Source organism: Schistocerca gregaria, chromosome 11, assembly GCF_023897955.1.
Source record: "Schistocerca gregaria isolate iqSchGreg1 chromosome 11, iqSchGreg1.2, whole genome shotgun sequence".
Taxonomy (NCBI): Eukaryota; Metazoa; Arthropoda; class Insecta; order Orthoptera; family Acrididae; genus Schistocerca; species Schistocerca gregaria.
Genome location: NC_064930.1, coordinates 91,554,536 through 91,573,575, shown reverse-complemented (window position 1 = coordinate 91,573,575; position 19,040 = coordinate 91,554,536). Strand labels below are relative to the sequence as shown.

General features: G+C 43.4%; 1 protein-coding gene across 2 annotated transcripts in view; it reads left to right on the top strand.

The window, feature by feature from the left end:
• LOC126294949 (ankyrin repeat domain-containing protein 1-like) overlaps positions 1 to 19,040 on the top strand; it is a 37,106-nt gene that overhangs the window by 9,712 nt on the left and 8,354 nt on the right. For both annotated transcript variants that reach the window (XM_049987164.1, XM_049987165.1), the window contains exons 2-4: positions 1,046 to 1,215; positions 1,337 to 1,384; positions 4,966 to 5,542. In XM_049987164.1, coding sequence (XP_049843121.1) covers positions 1,128 to 1,215; positions 1,337 to 1,384; positions 4,966 to 5,542 — 713 coding nt within the window. In that variant the 5' untranslated portion in view covers positions 1,046 to 1,127. The remainder of the gene's footprint in view (positions 1 to 1,045; positions 1,216 to 1,336; positions 1,385 to 4,965; positions 5,543 to 19,040) is intronic.

The window sequence follows — 19,040 nt, the reverse complement described above, 5'->3', positions numbered from 1 at the left end:
ACTTACAATTCCTTCGAGGAGAAATGCCCCGCTTTCTCGAAGATGTTCCACTTGCTACGCGACTGCAATTGCATTTCCAACATGACCGCGCGTCTCCACATTCCACCAACCCGTCACTACACATTTAAATGAACATCTCCCCCAGAAATGGATTGGTCAGATCGACCGATGTAACAGCAATGCATTTTTGTGCATGGGGATGAGTGAAGACATAGTTTATGAGGACAGAGTCAATGGACGTGAGGCATTGCTTGCTCGCGCTGTGAGTGCAACAGACGAAATTAAGAACAACCGTGTGAAACTGAAACGAGCAACGAAATCTGTTCATACAAGTGCAGCTAAATGCATTGAATTCAGTGGAGATATTTTTGAACACGTATTGTGAATGTATTATGAAACTGTATGTACACTGTACAATTCCCTTGACACTGAGCTTTGTTTTTTCTGATTTAACATGAATTCACGTGTGCTATGATACTAAAAAAGCAGATAATCTGACACGTTCAAACAGATTCAGTTTACGTTATTACCATAATTTTTTTCCAAAATTAATTTCTCTGCAACTTCTGTTGAAAACTTTGGGCAGTTGTCTGGAATTTAAAAAAAACAAAATTGGGGCAAGTAATAAATTCATTAGTTTATGAAACTACTTATTTGCTTCTATGGATGTTCTGGAAAACTACTGCAGATAGATTCACCAGGCCAATAACCACAAAATAAATGGAAATTGTGCTTTACTGTAACCTCATTGAGTTTTGCGATGGCTTCATATTAGCAAAGTTGCTAAAGTTCTGGCAAAATCTTTTATTAGCCGTAACTTGGTAACTAAGCATTTGCGGATCTATGTTTATTCGAACATTTTTCTTTAGTTTTACTTGTAGAATAAAATATTAAAATATTTGCATCTCTTCGTGAATCACGCTTTATATTCGGAACAACGGAGTGGCATCCACCTTGTAAAATGGTGTGATCCAAATTAATTTGCGCTACTTTATTTAATAACAGGTAGTGGCAAAAAATGTGTTTTTGGTTACACTTGTTTCAGGTTGGTCAGCAGACTGGAAGTTTGGTGAAGTTATTTTGAGAGAAAAGTTCCTTACTTGGCTCTACACCTTCGTCCTTCCACCATGTTCCGCAGAAGCTTTAGTTGGTTCATCCACATTTTTGTGGCTGTGGTCATATTTACTGGCTACAGTCACCCAGTTTCTGTTACAGGTAAAAATTTTACTTTGTTCGATTCATAAGAGTCTGAGTATGATAATGGATAACAATTTATTGTGAAATATTGAACAATAAGTTTAATTTTTATTGAGATTTTCGCGAATTTCTTTTTCAGAATCCTATACCGGAGTCACCTTGAATACTTTAACAACCGACAGCTCAGGTAAGTGTTTGATCCGTTACTACTAAAAACACCCCATGGTCCCCGGGATTGATTTGGTACTATTTTATTTAATCACGGCAGTCTTACCTGGTGGTCTGAGACGTCCACGAAAGCGCCGTGGGGCGGCGGTCATATTCAAACACCGTAGATTGCTACTTGAATATATCGAGCTTTTATTTTTAAAACAGCGATAAATGATATAAAATAACTGTGCACTAATTTAATCTTGATAATGTGATATCTCATTTCTTCAGAATGCTGTCTCGTCCAAGGGCCACACCAACTTGTATTCAGACCTGTTTACTGCCCCTGGATGACAGGCAATACGTACGTCCCACGCCACTGCTTTGCCAGTATCTTAACACCCTCGGTATACGCCGGAGTGAATTTGTTCGGGTATCTGCTTTGGGTCACGTTGCAGACATAAGGATACTGCGAGCGAACTTCGCAACACCATTGGGTATCAGTGTATCATCGCTTTTGGTGTTCTAGAAAGCTCCAGTTCGAATGCCATTTAGTCATCACGAAGCGTATACAGGATGGTTTTTACCACCATGTACAGACTCTAGGGATTGATCGATGAGAGGATACGGAACAAAAAGTCCTAATGAATTTATGTTTGGAAACGCATGGTTTCCACACCAGACACAAATTATTCATAAACTGTTACAAAGACTGCGGTCTAGTACTCGCTGTACCATGCAGCGACACTTACAGTACGTAATGAAAATGGTTTCCATGTGCCTCAACGCATGCGTGTATACGCGCAGTAGCGTGCTCTGTCTCTGACGTTCACATCTGCCAGGCTGCATACGAACAGCGTCATAGGCAGGGTGAATACTCTGCTCCAGTGTGTGCGCATCTGCAACGAGCTCTGCATACACGACACTTCTGAGGTGGCCCCATAACCAGAAATCACACGGGTTGAGATGCAGTGAACGAGCAGGCCATCCAACTGGCCCCTCTCGTCCGATCCTTGAACCAGGGAAGACACGTTTGATATGCGTCCGAACGTTAATGGCGAGGTGGGCCAGAGCACCATCATAACACAACCGTTAGAATCATCAATGGCACTTCTTGCAGCAAGACGCCCGTAAGAAATGGCCATAGTTCGCACCTGTTAGGTGTAGGTGACGTGGAAGAAAGACTCGTCCCAAAATACGGTCGCAAATTACACCAGCCCACCCACTCCGGCTGCACCGACGCTGGTGATTCGCTGTCATCGTACCACAGGGGTTCTGCATACTATACCACAGATGATTGTTATGAAAGTTGAAGATGCCACTCCACGTAAGGCTGGCCTCATTGGTATTTGGCCATTTGTCCTTTAAGGACAAATATCATATAATGTTTGTCTAGAATCTGAGGGCAAATTCCCCTGTTTCTATATGTTACGCTAGGGAGTATTTAACAGATTTCTAATTTCAATTCCTCCACGTTCGACAAATTCAGCTAGAATGTTGTCTTTCCCAGGGCTTTCTTGTTTCTCGGATTTTCAGAGCTAGCTGATAGAAAACAAATGCAATAAATAATAGTAATTTAAAATGTCATTTAAAGGATCAACCTGATCGTCTAACGCAGTAACTGGAACTGCGACTATTTTCAACGCTAATGACAGCTTGTAATGAAGAACTCACTCCAACAAAGGTCACTTATCAGTACCATCTGCAACAGCTTGGTAGGGTGTCAGCAATTATCAAATGATAATTTGGCATATTCTCTATGACTGGCTCTGACATATCCCCCTAAAGTAATGGCTCCCAACCTTTCTGACAGCTTTATCCCAGAGTGCAAACAGACAGTAGCTAGAGCTCCACCTCCCCCACCTCACCCCCCTACCCACCCAAACACGCACACTAAGTCATCATCTTTAGCAATTAACTAAACTCCACTAATAAGAATATTTCCTTTGATAATTTTTTATTTTGAAAGTGATGAAAGATAAATGATACTTAACTTTTGTAGACGTATTATTAAACCTCAGACTAATGTGTAAATTATGCAATTGGTACTTCTTATTTGTAATGATCTAGCCTTTCTCATTGCGTCTAAGACTACTCAAAAATTGAAGTTAGCTAACTGTCTGCAGTGAAGGTATGCACTTGTTACAAAACTTATTTTCTCTACACCACTTCCGGCCGCGGTGGTCTAGCGGTTCAGGCGCTCAGTCCAGAACCCCGGGACTGCTACGGTCGGAGGTTCGAATCCTGCCTCGGGCATGGATGTGTGTGATGTCCTTACGTTAGTTAGCTTTAAGTAGTTCTAAGTTCTAGGGGACTGATGACCACAGATGTTAAGTCCCATAGTGCTCAGAGCCATTTGAACCTCAACACCACTTCTCTCTCTATTGACACTTGCGTCATCCTCACCCTGCACCTTTCCTTAAAATCAATCAGTGAAAATTCGTGCACTCTACTTACTGTATCTGTATCACTTAATTGCTGGACTCCTTACTTCTGCAGTGTCAGAAAGCGAATGATTTTAACTTGCCAACGCTTTGTGTCTGACTATGTGCCACAAATAATAATAAAAATAAAGTACTGTACACATCTTACACTACAATAGTAGCCACTACATACTAAGTGTTGAGTTGAAGTTTAATATTTTTTCATTTATCGTTATGAAGTGAGTGATGACGAAATTTCTGGTCACTTGCTACAAATTTTTATGGAATATTGAAGTATATGTGATCTGTATATCTCGATTTATCCATCATGGTAGAAAGTGAAAACTATTGTGTGCAGCAGGAGGATTATGTGTGGATGATGAAGTTCATACATTCGTTTGACAAGCTGTAGCATGCACCACATTGTGTCATTCATTACTTCTATTATTTAAAAATAAAAATTATTTAATATTAACTTATGTAGTAACTATTACATTGTTGTGAAATAGTAATGATAAATATGATCTTTTAGAAATAATTTAGTACTGTGAGCGAAACACAGTTAGACACAGTTGTTTGTACCCCACATAAAATTTAATTTTATCCACTGGGGGAGAGGGGGGAGGGGGCCGTTATGCCACTACCATACAAAATGTTGGGTGTTGTCGTGTTGGAATATGTGAGAAGTTGGCATCAAGCTATGCCCGCCACCTCTATGTCATGTTTCTAGAAAGTCATTTAAGACTGTGACAGCAGTTAGTTGATCCCCTGTATCAGTTCCTGGAGAGAAACATGCTGGGCTAGCAGTTAAGGGCAGAGGGATACAAATTTCAGACATAAAATATCATTGTTTTCTTAAATAAGTGCAGAAATTGGGACTGTGTGTTGAATAAAATATGCTCTTAGTTTTGTGCTAGATCTCCATTTTGATACTTTGAGGAAGTAACTGTACAAAGAGACAAATGATAAGAGGCCTGTATTCCTTCCGTGGCATTTTTTACAAGCAAATAGGGAAGTTTTAAGAGGAGATGTAACAGATTTTCAGAAGTATTATTTCCTGGATCTACACACTTTAATCTACGTCGTGTGTGAATTTTATCCTGGTGGCAGCTTTATAAATGCTTTTAAATTCATAAAATGATTAACTCTGCAGTGGCAGCCACCCCCACCTTTCCCCTGGGAAACTGTGTTCCAGAATCCCTCACAGTGGGACGAGTTCAGGAGGCTGAGGAAGCCACGGCCGTGGATCTGGGCGCCCTGCTGGACGCTGGGGACGGCGCTATGGTGACTCTGCTGGCCGGGGACACGCGGCTGGTGGCTCACAGGGCTGTCTTGGCCGCCAGGAGTCCCGTCTTTGCGGACATGTTCCGTCGCGTCACCTTAGAGGCAAGCAGCAGCCAGCTTGTACTGTCGGATACAGAGGGCCCTGTGCTGCGCCAGGTGCTGGCATACCTCTACACCCTGCAGGTGCCCCAGCTGCCCAGCATGGCCCCACAGCTGCTGGTCGCCGCCGACGTATACGGCCTGTCGGTACTGAAAGCGCACTGCGAGCAACAGGTGGCCGCACAGCTGTCTGTCGAGACTGCGGCAGCCACAGGTGTTCTCGCGATTAGGCACTCTGCTAACAGGCTGAAGCAGGCCGCCGTCGCCTTCATAAAGGCCCACTTGCTCAGTGTAATGGTGACCCAGGGCTGGGCTGAGGCTGTAGTTAACGACCCACAAACTATTGCGGAGTTGGTTCACCTGATTGCAGAGACACCGACAGACACCAGGTAAGCATGAGAAAAGCTGCTCATCTATGTTACACAGTTCTAAGTGTGCATACTGACAAGCCTTCAGTGTCCACCACAAAGTTTAATTAGATGTGCATGCACAGTAAAATACACTACTATTGATATCCATTTTCTTGTATACACTATGTGATCAAATGCATCCAGACACCTGGCTGAATATAACTTACAAATTCAATGAAGCCCTCCATAGGTAATGCTGGAATTCAGTGTGGTGTTGGTCTACCCTTAGCCTTGATCTCAGCTTCCACTCTCGCAGGCATACGTTCAATCAGGTGCTAGATGGTTTGTTGGGGAATGGCAGCTCATTCTACAAGGAGTACTGCACTGAAGAGAGGTAGCGATGTTGGTCGGTGAGACCTGGCACGACGCTGGTGTTCCAGTATATAACAAACGTGTTCTGTATCGTTCAGGTCATGACTCTGTGCGGGCCAGTCCTTCACAAAGACATTACTGTCATGCAACCACTTTGCCACAGCCCATGCATTATGAAAAGATGCTCTTTCATGTTGAAAGATGTAATCGCCATCTCTGAACTGCTCTTGAACAGTTGGAAACAAGAAGGCGCTTAAAATATGAATGTAGGACTGTGCTGTGATAGTGCCTCGAAAAACAACAAGGGGTGCGACCACCTTCCATGACAAATACGGCCATATCATAAAACCACCGCCTCCGAATTTTACTGTTGCCACTACACATCCTGGCAGAGAGCGTTCACAGGGCATTCGCCATACCCACACCTTGCCATCCGATTGGCACGTTGTGTACCACGATTAGTCACCCCACACAACGTTTTTCCACTGTTCAATCGTCCAGTGCTTACGCGTCTTACACCAGGCGAGGCGTCATTTGACATTTACCACTGCGATGTGTGGCTTCAGAGCAGCCGCTCGACCATGAAATCCTGGTTTCGTCAGCTCCCGTCAAACTGTCACTGTACTTGTAGTGGATACCGATGCAGTTTCGATTTCCCGTGTGATGTTCTGCATAGATGTGTGCCTATTACAGATTACGACCCTCTTCGACTGTCGGCAGTCTCTCTCATTCGACAGACGAGGTCGGCCTGTACGCGTTTGTGCTGTATGTGTCCCTTCACGTTTCCACTTCGCTGTCACATCGGACGTACGCATGTTTAGGAGTGTCGAAATCTCGCGTACAGACGTATGACAGGTGAGACATCAATCACCTGACCACATTCGAAGTCCGTCAGTTCCGTGGAGCGGCCCATTCTGCTGTATCACGGTGTGCTATGTCCACTGATGGCGCCAATATGGACTACCTGGCAGTAGGTATCAGCACAATGCACGTAATATGAAAAATGAATGTTTCTGGGGGTGTCCAGATACCTTTGGTCACATAATGTATGTCATGTAAATACCGGCGTTGTCTGCATTATATTGTCACACACTAACTGAATAGCTTGTCTAAATGCTCTCAAGGAACACGCAGGCTCGAAGTAAGCAAACATAAACACATTGTACTTCGCAACTAAGCAGGTGGAATGCCACAAAAAAGTCGAACATTTCAAACACGGTATCTCGTAAACGACTCGTACTTGGATCCTGGACAAACATCACTGACATTCTGATCTACGCTACTTTTCGTTTGTTAATGTCAGTAGGAGTTGGTCTATTTAGAAAAGTGTATCTTGGGACAACAAATACATTTCCTAGGTATTAGTACAATCTATGGATAGGCTAACAATACGAGCTCCAGATTACCAATCCATTTTATGAAAACAGCAGATGAATAGCACTTTCAATACCCGCAATATTTCTGGAGGAAGTATTAAATGATTTGCCCTATATATTGGCAAAATAGTAAAATTTCTTCCATACTGACACTGTAACCTGGATCCTCGAACTTGTTAAGGCCAGTGCTCGCATCAAGTGGAAAATCCAGGTTCGGGTCCCAGCCTGGCACAGATCTTCTAATGTCACCAGTAAGTTGTAGACTGAGAATCTCATCGTATTTTAAACCGCAAACACATTTCTTATGCTCAACACAGCTGTGAACTGCAGCAGGGTCTGTTACTTCAGACACGCATGCTTGTCTAAAGGACATGCCATAGGAGGTCTTTAAACACAGGCGCTGTAAGTAGTATTCATATGGCGAGGCAAAGGTCGTGACAACAATCAGTAAGTTTCTTCCGGTGTGAGAGTTACAGTGGTCGTTCTACAGCAAGGCATGGAAACTCACAGTGGTGTGTGGAGTTTTAGGTCGGTCATTGACGCATGCTCGCGTAGACGAAGTTGTTCAGCGATCATACTTGCACATTGGGAAACTCAGATTCCAGGCCAGGTCTGACATCAAGCTTTTTACAAAGCCAGTAAACTGTACAGTTGGAGTGTCATCGTATTCACGATTGTGAACACGTTTCTCGTACTTCAAGCAGCTCTAGCTAACAGCAGTACCTGTTTCTTCAAACATAGATGGATGACTGAAGGCCATTGCACAGTAGACCCATAAACACAGACACTGGAAATAGAAATAGCACTTTCTGATGGCTCACAATGCTTTCGTGGAATTCTATTAACATTTTCATCAAATCTTTTGTTAGCAGGTAAGTTAGCAAGAAGAAAATCAAGCCAGAGCCAAGATTTCCATAGCTACGTGGATTATTTAGGTCTTATTTGCAGTCAACATTTCTATTGAATTGCATGTGTACAACAAGCTGTCATTTACGTTAGCTCCTGAAGCTTTTGAAGAAAAAGGAAAATTACCTGTGGCCACTGCAGGTTCCGTTCTACTGATGAACACAATGATGGACTGCTCAGATCACAGATAGACACCACAGTGAGATGTGCTGTTGGCAGCTAGGGAAAGTCCGCTCTGTTCTCTATGCTGTACATGCAACCCTAAACCTCTTCCCTCAAAGTACCCTGTGTTCTCGTTTGTTGTCTCCCCTGCTTCTGGGATTGAGATACCTATAAATGGCGTTAAACTGTGTAAAGTGAAGGTGAGGAAGCGGAGCAAGTCCGTCGCTCCTTACCAGGACCAGGGAAACATCTACACCATGTGGTCAAAAGTATCCGGACTCCCCGTAAAACATACGATTTTCATATTAGCTGCATTGCGCTACCACCTACTGCCAGGTGCTTCATATCAGCGACCTCAGTAGTCATTAGACATCGTGAGAGAGCAGAATGGGGCGCTTCGCGGAACTCATGGGCTTCGAACGTGGTCAGATGATTGGATGTCACTTGTGTCATACATGTGCACGCGAGATTTCCATACTCTTACACATCCCTAGATTTCTTTTTCCTAAGTGATAGTGAAGTGAGAACGTGAAGGGACACGTACAGCACAGCAGCATACAGGCCAACCTCGTCTGTTGACCGAAAGAGACCGCAGACAGTTGAAGAGGGCCTTAATGTGTGATAGGCAGACATCTATCCATATGATCACATAGGAATTACAAACTGCATCACGACCCACTGCAAGTACTATGGCAGTTAGGCGGGAGGTGACAGAACTTGGATTTCATGGTCGTGTGGCTGCTAATAGGCCACACATCATGCCAGTAAATGCAAACAATGTCTCGCTTGGTTTCAGGAGAGTAAACATAGTACGACTGAACCGTGGAAAAACTTTTGTGGAGTGACGAATCACAGTACACAATGTTGCCATCCGATGACAGAGAGTGGGTGTAGCGAATGCCAGAGTGTGTAGTGCCAACAGTAAACCTTGAAGGCGGTTGTGATGAAGAGCAATTCGTGGGTGGTGATTGCATCTTTCAACCCGATCAAACAGCTGTTCTTAATGCACGGCGTGGGGCGGAGTGGTTAAACCTCAGTAACATACCTGTAATGGACTGGCCTGCACAGAGTGCTGACCTGAATCCTACAGAACTTCTTGTGATGTTTTGGAGCACCAACACCGTGCCAGGCCTTGCCGACTGACAAAGATACCTCTCCTCAGTGCACCACTTCATGAAGTATGGGCTGGCATTCCCCAAGAAACCTTCCAGCACCTGATTCAACGTATGTCTGCGAGAGTAGGAGCTGTCATCAAGGCTAATGGTCGGCCGACACCATATTGTATTCTAGCATTACCTACAGAGGGCGCCACGAACTTGTAATTCAATTTCAGCTAGGTGTTTGGATACTTTTGATCGCATAGTGTATCTCAGAATGCTGCAGCACAGTTCAAGGTGTGCAGCAACGTATTTTAAATTCCCTATTCGTGACAGACCTGTTTTGAACCAGTCAAAAAAATTTATAAACTCCCCTGCACACCACAAACATAGCTGCAGTGCACGAGAAAATGTATCAGAGACCTACCAAACCAATCCAACACCTGTAACAAGAGACTAGGACATCACATTGATTATACAGGGTTGTCCACTGATAGTGACCGGGCCAAATATCTCACGAAATAAGCATCAAACGAAAAAATTACAATGAACGAAACTCATCTAGCTTGAAGGGGGAAATCAGATAGCGCTATGGTTGGCCCGCTAGGTGGCGCTGCCATAGGTCAAACGGATATCAATTGTGTTTTCTTAAATAGGAACCCACATATTCGTGTAGTACGTAAGGAAATATGAATGTTTTAGTTGGACCACTTTTTCCGCTTTGTGAGAGATGGCGCTGCAATAGTCGCAAACCTATAAGTACGTGGAATCACGTAACATTCCGCCAGTGCGGACGGTATTTGCTTCGTGATACTTTACCCATGTTAAAATGGACTGCCTACCATTTGTGAAAAAGGTCCATATCGTCTTTAGGAATGGCTATTGTGATCAAAATGCCCAAGGAGCGTGTGCTATGTATGCTGCTCGGTATCCTGGACGACATCATCCAAGTGTCCAGACCGTTCGCCGGATAGTTACGTTATTTACGGAAACAGCAAGTATTCAGCCACGTGTGAAACGTCAACCACGACCTGCAACAAATGATGATGCCCAAGTAGGTGTCTTAGCTGCTGTCGCGGCTAATCCGCGCATCAGTAGCAGACAAATTGCACGATAATTGGGATAAAAAACGTCGGTATTGAGAATCCTACATCAACATTGATTATACCCGTACCATATTTCTATGCACCGGGAATTGCATGGCGACGACCTTGTACGTCGCGTACAGTTCAGCCACTGGGCACAAGAAAAATTACGGGATGATGACAGTATTTTTGCACGCATTCTATTTAGCGACTAAGCGTCATTCACCAACAGCGGTAACGTAAACCGGCAACGTAAAATCCACGATGGCTGCGACAAGTGGAACATCAGTGACCTTGACGGGATATGTATGGTGCGGCATTATGGGAGGAAGGATAATTGGTCCCCATTTTATCGATGTCAATCTAAATGGTGCAACGTATGCTGATTTCCTACGTAATGTTCTACCGATGTTACTGCGAGATGTTTCACTGCATGACAGAATGGCGATGTACTCCCAATATGATGGATGTCCAGCAGTTAGCTCGCGTGCGGTTGCAGTGGTATTGAACAGCATATTTCGTGACAGGTGGGTTGGTCATCGAGTGTTCACCGGATCTGTCGTCCCCGGATTTCTTTCTGTGGGCAAAGTTGAAGGATATTTGCTATCGTGATGCACCGACAACGCCTGACAACATGCGCCAGCGCATTGTCAATGCATGTGCGAACATTACGGAAGGCAAACTACTCGCTGTTGACGGACATCATTTTGAGCATTTATTGCCTTAATGTGGTATTTACAGGTAATCACACTGCAACAGCAAGCGTTCTCAGAAATGATAAGTTCACAATGGTACAGGTATCACACTGTAACAACCGAAATAAAATGTTCAAATGTACCTACGTTCTGTATTAGGATTTAAGAAACCTACCTGTTACCGACTGTTCGTCTAAAATTGTGAACCATATGTTTGTGACTATTACAGCGCCATTTATCACAAAGCGAAGAAAGTGGTCCAATTAAAATATTCATATTTCTTTATGTATTACACGAATATGTAATAAAAATGGGTGTTCCTATTTTAAAAAACGCAGTTGATATCGGTTTGACCCATGGCAGTGCCATCTAGCGGCTAACCTTAGCGCCATCTGGTTTCCCCTTCAAGCTGGACAAGGTTCGTTCTTTGTAGTTTTTACGTTTGACGCTTATTTCGTGAGATACTTGACCCAGTCACGATCAATGGACGACCCTGTACATATATCTATCTCGTGTCTGTTGGTCATGCATTAAAACAAGCAGATGTTCCTTAGTACTTCCACATTTGTAAATGGCTGTTCACTGAGATAACAATGAATGGCTTATACATGGATGTGTTCTTTATGCCTGGTGGAGCCTGATTTCAGCTTAGTTGTTACTTCAGTTCACAAAATAACAGGTCCTGGGTAGCAGAGAGTACGCAGAACTTCCACGAAACACCTTTGCACGATCAGAAAGTCGGTTTTTGGTGTGCAGTGTCTACGCACAGCATTACTGGTTTTACCTCCTTTAATCAGCTGCTGACTTTGGCCCCTCACATTGCAAACATTTTCGAGCTGTTTGTGGCAGGATTAATGGAGCAGGGAAAGGGGTATATTTACTTCCAACAAGATGGTGAAACTGCCCATACAGCCAGCCGAACCTCCGAGCAGAGATACACAATCTTCATGCTTCACAGTCGTTAGCAGAGGTCAGTCTGGTCGTGGCCCAAGCTGGCTACGTGGGTCACCTGATTTGTCAGTGTGATATTACACTGCGTGAGAGCCCTCAAGAGCAAAGTCAATCACAACAATCCTCATAGTCTTCAAGAACTGCAGCAGAACATTCCAGATGAGACTGCAGCAATTCAGGCATTCCGCCTTCAGCAACCTACTGACCAGAGCCCAAAAGTATCAAAAGAAGAATGGTGGTCATTTTCAACAGCTGCTATAGTCAGCTTAGTGCTGCGTTTACTTTCCTCTGTTCTGTTGCTTCGTACTATAGAACTCTATTCTCTGTCTGCTTTTATTTGACCCCACCCTCTAATAAATTGCGTGTGTATGTGCGTCCACCTTAGACGTCTGTATATGGAAATAGCAGATCTGTACAAGGCAGTAAGCTAGTTAACTATTCTCTCTGAGTCATAAAATAGAATGTTGTCTTTGGTAACGGCAGTAGAATTACTAGTGTTAGCGTTAATGTTAGTAACAACTGCCAGCAGCAACAGTACTAGGTGTAGCGTCTGAAGAAAATTCATGGTGATTTAGTATTAATAGAGGCTTCAGCGCACTGCGTGTTCAGACACACTTGTAGCCTGCATTATCTGTCATGTCCTACCAGTCTTTCCAACCTACAACATTCGAGATATGTAATAAGGGATGGCTGCCCAACCCCACGACGTCTGGACATAGTTTCACCTTGGATTCCCCACATGTCGAAGGCACTCACCACAGCGCTCCTCGAACAATCAACAAGTCGTGCATTCCGAAAGGCTCGTGATGAGCGTCCAGGTCATTCCTCGTGAAGTGACGCTGCTGTTGCCAGCACAGGTTTAATCGATGATAGCCAGGTGATCATAATGTTCTGGCTAATGAGTCTGTTATTTATAAATTGCAATGATCGCTGTTTCAACGCGACAGAAAGTATTCAGAAAGTGACATAAATAAATAAATACACTAATAAATGAAACTCTGGACCATGGTGCAGGATAACACAATGCTCGAAGAAGACCATTGTTTGGTCTCAGATGGTAGGCACAGCTGCAAAGGGGTCGAAGCACAGTGAGCAGAATATGCAATATGGCGTTCTTCCCTTGTCTTGACCAGACGTGATAGACTAACCTTGACAATGACAGTGCCTGCCCTCATGGTCATGTGCAACTGAACACTGCTGTATTGTAACATCTAAATGCCTCAAAATGTTATTGTTGCCAGGCAACCAGAGATCAAGAGTGGGGCGACTTTCAAATTATGTCCGCTGCACATAACGCATGCATAGAAAGTGTCTCTGTATCCTTCACAAGTATCACACAACATCTGACACTGTTCACTGGCATTATATAAATGCACTGCAGTGTCCAGTGTACCAGTCATGGAGATTTGAAACTCTTATCAACTACACTGCAGCTGAGGGCGTGTTTGTGTAAGAAGCCCCAAGGACATCACATCGCGTTTTCTGTGTGCATCAATTTATCTGTCATGCATCAAATTATTAATTCTGAAACAGTGACATGTAACAATGCACTTGTTTCAATTGGTGTCTTCTCGCTTCTTTGGATTTACAGAATGAATAGTGTTCTCTTTTGAATTTGAATGTCAGACCTTTCATTTCACAGATAAGAGAGACATCAGCAACTACCGACCTGTTTCACTCCTTATATCATTTACCAAAATGTTTGAGAATGTGGTGTATTCTAGAAGATTATCTCACCTCGGCAACAATAATATCGTCACCAAATCAGAGTTTGCCTTTCAGAGGGGGTGCTCTACTGAGCATGCCATTTAAATGTTCACACACCAGATATTACAAGCATTAAATAACAAAACAGCACCAGTGGGCATTTTCTGTGACTTACCCAAGGCATTTGACTGTGTAAACCATAATATACTGCTAGATCAATTTTATGGGGTTGATGGTGTAGTCAACCAATGGATCTTATCATATCTATCCAAAAGGTTGCAGAAAGTTGTACTTAGTAGCAACTCAACCAACAGAAATCAGGGACATAATTCTGACTGGGTGGAAATCATGTATGTGGTTCCCCAAGGCTCAATCTTAGGTCCACTACTGTTTTCATACATTATCTATCATCAAATGTACAACAAGCAGAATTAGTTATTTTTGCAGATGACAACAGTATTGTAACCACTCCCAGTATTAATACAGAACTCGAAGAAATGGTAAACAAAGTTCTCAAAAGTATCACTGTGTGGTTTTCTGAAAATTGCCTCACCCTGAATTTCACAAAGACACATTATATTCAATTCAGCACCTCTGGGGGGTATGGCATCAGTGACATGTGTAACACATGGTGATGGTGGAAACTTTAAACTTCTTAGCGGTCCATATTGATGAGAATTTAAATTGGAAAAACATAAATTTGGGAACTCCTAAAACAACTTAGTTTAGTTACATTTGCCCTTAGAATCATAGAAAATTCTGAAGAGAGATAAATCAGTAACTTGACATATTTTGCTTATTTTCATTCAGCAACGTCGTATGGAATAATGTTCTGGGGTAACTCATCTTTTAAAAAGAAGGTCTTTATTGGCCAAAAACGAACTGTAATAATAATATGTGGCACTCACGTGCGATCATCTTGTGACATCTGATTAAGAAGTTGGGCATTCTGACTACTGCTTCACAGTAGATTTATTCCCTCATGAAGCCCGTTGTAAACAATCCACTACAGTTCAAAAGGAACCATGAGGTACATAATTACAATACTAGAAGAAAAAATGACATTCATTACTCGACATTAAGGTTGTCTTTAACACACTATTGGAACAAAAAATTTTGACCACTTACACTGTGACATAAAATGTGTAGCACACAGTAAGGTAAAATTTGGAAATAAATTGAAAAAGGTTCTCCCTGAGAACTCCTTCTATTCTGTATAAAACTTTCTATGTTTGTAATGTGTAAAAAGTTGTGGGTGGGAACTGATAACTCCATCTGTATTTCTTGTTATCATTTTGGGGAAAAAAAATAGTAATTAGGTGGTGATGTATAGAGTACTAATAGATGTATGAATTAATTATAAATTTGAATGTAAAATGACTCATTCCACGACATGACGATCTATCGTGTGAAATGTTCGATGGAACATGAAAGTGACTAACTAACAAGCGTTTCTTTCTATTCATCATGAATGAGCAAACTTGCTTTAAACATCTGAAAATTCGGTAACTGTCATCTATCATACCTCATTCGGTTCATATTATGCAACATTTATCAGCGACATCGTGCCTTGTAGACATAACGTTATTGGCTATTTTTTCACATCCTTGTAAGGCATTGAAATACCAACATAGAGAAAAAACACTCAGAGCAGCTGTTACTCGGCAATGGCGTACGAGCACTCTGTCTAAGACTAGTGGAAGTATAATGACTTGGTGGAACAGTAAAGTGATAAGAATTAATCGCTACATGCTATAACTCTACTTCTAGCATGCAAAGACCGACTTTTTCATTGTATCATAAATACGTAAAGTTTCACCTGTCTTTGAAATCGAGTAGCGAGCGGCGAGACCGAAATGACATCCTGTGTGGCGGTAGTCTGCTTGGCGAAGGAGCAGTTCTGCGCTCTCGAGTTTCTCTCGCTGTACTCATCCATGGAGGCCGACTCCAGTTTTCGCCTCACCCAGTAGTGACCCCCGATGCAGCCGCCGGGCTGTCTGCCGTTTACCCAGGGGGCGACTTAGGCTGTCGTCATCCTGGCCCCAGAGGAGAACTGGCGCGGTTCCCCGTGTCATCTCACGTCACTCCAGCGTTGCGGTCCTTGTGTTGTTTTGAGTCACCAATAATGTTCGGGAGCAGCATCCCACAAACTAACGACCTCGCAGAACATCATATCATGGGCATAATTTATCCATTTTTTTATTTATACCCTTTGCTTCGTGTTCTGTGTTTATTTTCGCATCATTCTTAACACACAACAGCGACGAAAAAACCCAAAGAGATGTTTAGCATCCCTCTATACGCCGATTCCTGAGTCTTAAGCGGGGGAGGAATTCAAAAATAAAAATGAAACGATTTTTTGAAAACATGCTTGTTTTGTAGCGTACATCTGTCTGAATAGTTTGATGTATACAATATAAGTACTTAAGAGATTATACGGCACATCATTTGGTCCTAAGTGTTCCAAGATGCAGCGCCACACCCCTTTGCACAGCATTCAGGTGTCATACGTACATGTATTTCGCTCTGTAGAATTCGAATGTTGATATTTGCGCCAGTGATGGTCATACGTGAAACAAAGGACTACTGACATAGAAGAAAAGTCTTCATGGCGGTACGCAAAACCCTAATGAAAGCTTTAACGAATGTGCTTGGAAAAGATTGCCGAAAACCATTTTTATGGGAAGAAATGCACTTGCTGTTGGTTTTTATGATGCAGTTTCATGTTTTAATGATGGTGTGCAAAGCCGGATTGTTTTAGAGAAAATGGGAATCAAGTGCAGAGTGAACTGTATCAAAGCTTTGTATGCGATAAACACAGAGCTTGTAGTGAAAGCACGTATATCATTTTTGGAGGTAACGAATTCGGAAAGAGTGAAGCATAGGAATGTGAAAAAGCCGAAAGCTGATTTACAAAATGGAAAAGAACCTGTTTATGGTGCTAAAAGATGCCAAAAGCAGCCAGAAACTTTAATGGCCCTATTCTCTGGTACATGTAACATCCAAAATAAATATCCAATTCGTTTCAAACGTGGTATCCTTATTAAACACAAAATCCTTAATGTAGATCTCTAGAATTTTACATGTTTATTAAAACCTAGGGCTTAATTTGAGATAATTAACTATAAAATCTGAGGTTTTTTTAAACAGGAAGTTTAAAATATAACATGTCATTTTTTTATAAATTAAATAAACTCTAGAATTTCATACACGTGTAAGTATAGTTTGTATGTTGTGTAAAATATATCGAATATTATCTGTTACTTATGAAGAAAAGTGTACGTATAGCAAGAAATGCAGCCAGTAGTAAGTTTAAAAAATTATGAAATTTCACATGTAAAAAAAAAGAAACGATATGTTTTAGAACTTTCACTTCTATGAGTGTGAATCCTGAATCCTTCCTGGTCATACTGAGAAAATTCTATGAACTTACTTGTAAAAATATAGACAGAAGAAATTAATGTCTTGTGGTTCCTCTTCTAATCCAAGCTGGCCCGTTTGACGTCCAACGCCCCTTAACACACGAGCTACAAACACCATCTCATGACGGCAGTACAACGTCAAGTGCATTGATGGGGTACTGTCATTGTCTATTGAAACTATGTTGACCAATGGTTGTTGTAAGCACAATTGTAGAGCTTTGTACAAATCTTATATTTATGCTTTATTTTGTGCCAAATTTTGTGTAATATGCTAGGCTATAGGTATGAGAAAATGAGGAGAAGGAAGATGTATGAGTACCTGAATGAAATCTTATGCACTCCTGGAAATTGAAATAAGAACACCGTGAATTCATTGTCCCAGGAAGGGGAAACTTTATTGACACATTCCTGGGGTCAGATACATCACATGATCACACTGACAGAACCACAGGCACATAGACACAGGCAACAGAGCATGCACAATGTCGGCACTAGTACAGTGTATATCCACCTTTCGCAGCAATGCAGGCTGCTATTCTGCCATGGAGACGATCGTAGAGATGCTGGATGTAGTCCTGTGGAACGGCTTGCCATGCCATTTCCACCTGGCGCCTCAGTTGGACCAGCGTTCGTGCTGGACGTGCAGACCGCGTGAGACGACGCTTCATCCAGCCCCAAACATGCTCAATGGGGGACAGATCCGGAGATCTTGCTGGCCAGGGTAGTTGACTTACACCTTCTAGAGCACGTTGGGTGGCATGGGATACATGCGGACGTGCATTGTCCAGTTGGAACATCAAGTTCCCTTGCCGGTCTAGGAATGGTAGAACGATGGGTTCGATGACGGTTTGGATGTACTGTGCACTATTCAGTGTCCCCTCGACGATCAGCAGAGGTGTACGGCCAGTGTAGGAGATCACTCCCCACACCATGATGCCGGGTGTTGGCCCTGTGTGCCTCGGTCGTATGCAGTCCTGATTGTGGCACTCACCTGCACGGCGCCAAACACGCATACGACCATCATTGGCACCAAGGCAGAAGCGACTGTCATCGCCGAAGACGACACGTCTCCATTCGTCCCTCCATTCACGCCTGTCGCGACACCACTGGAGGCGGGCTGCACGATGTTGGGGCGTGAGCGGAAGACGGCCTAACGGTGTGCGGGACCGTAGCCCAGCTTCATGGAGCCGTTGCGAATGGTCCTCGCCGATACCCCAGGAGCAACAGTGTCCCTAATTTGCTGGGAAGTGGCGGTGCAGTCCCCTACGGCACTGCGTAGGATCCTATGGTCTTGGCGTGCATCCGTGCGTCGCTGCGGTCCGGTCCCAGGTCGACGGGCACGTGCACCTTCCGCCGACCACTGGCGACAACATCGATGTACTGTGGAGACCTCACGCCCCACGTGTTGAACAATTCGGCGGTACGTCCACCCGGCCTCCCGCATACCCACTGTACGCCCTCGCTCAAAGTCCGTCAACTGCACATACGGTTCACGTCCACGCTGTCGCGGCATGCTACCAGTGTTAAAGACTGCGATGGAGCTCCGTATGCCACGGCAAACTGGCTGACACTGACGGCGGCGGTGCACAAATGGTGTGCAGCTAGCGCCATTCGACGGCCAACACCGTGGTTCCTGGTGTGTCCGCTGTGCCGTGCGTGTGATCATTGCTTGTACAGTCCTCTCGCAGTGTCCGGAGCAAGTATGGTGGGTCTGACACACCAGTGTCAATGCGTTCTTTTTTCCATTTCCAGGAGTGTATTTAT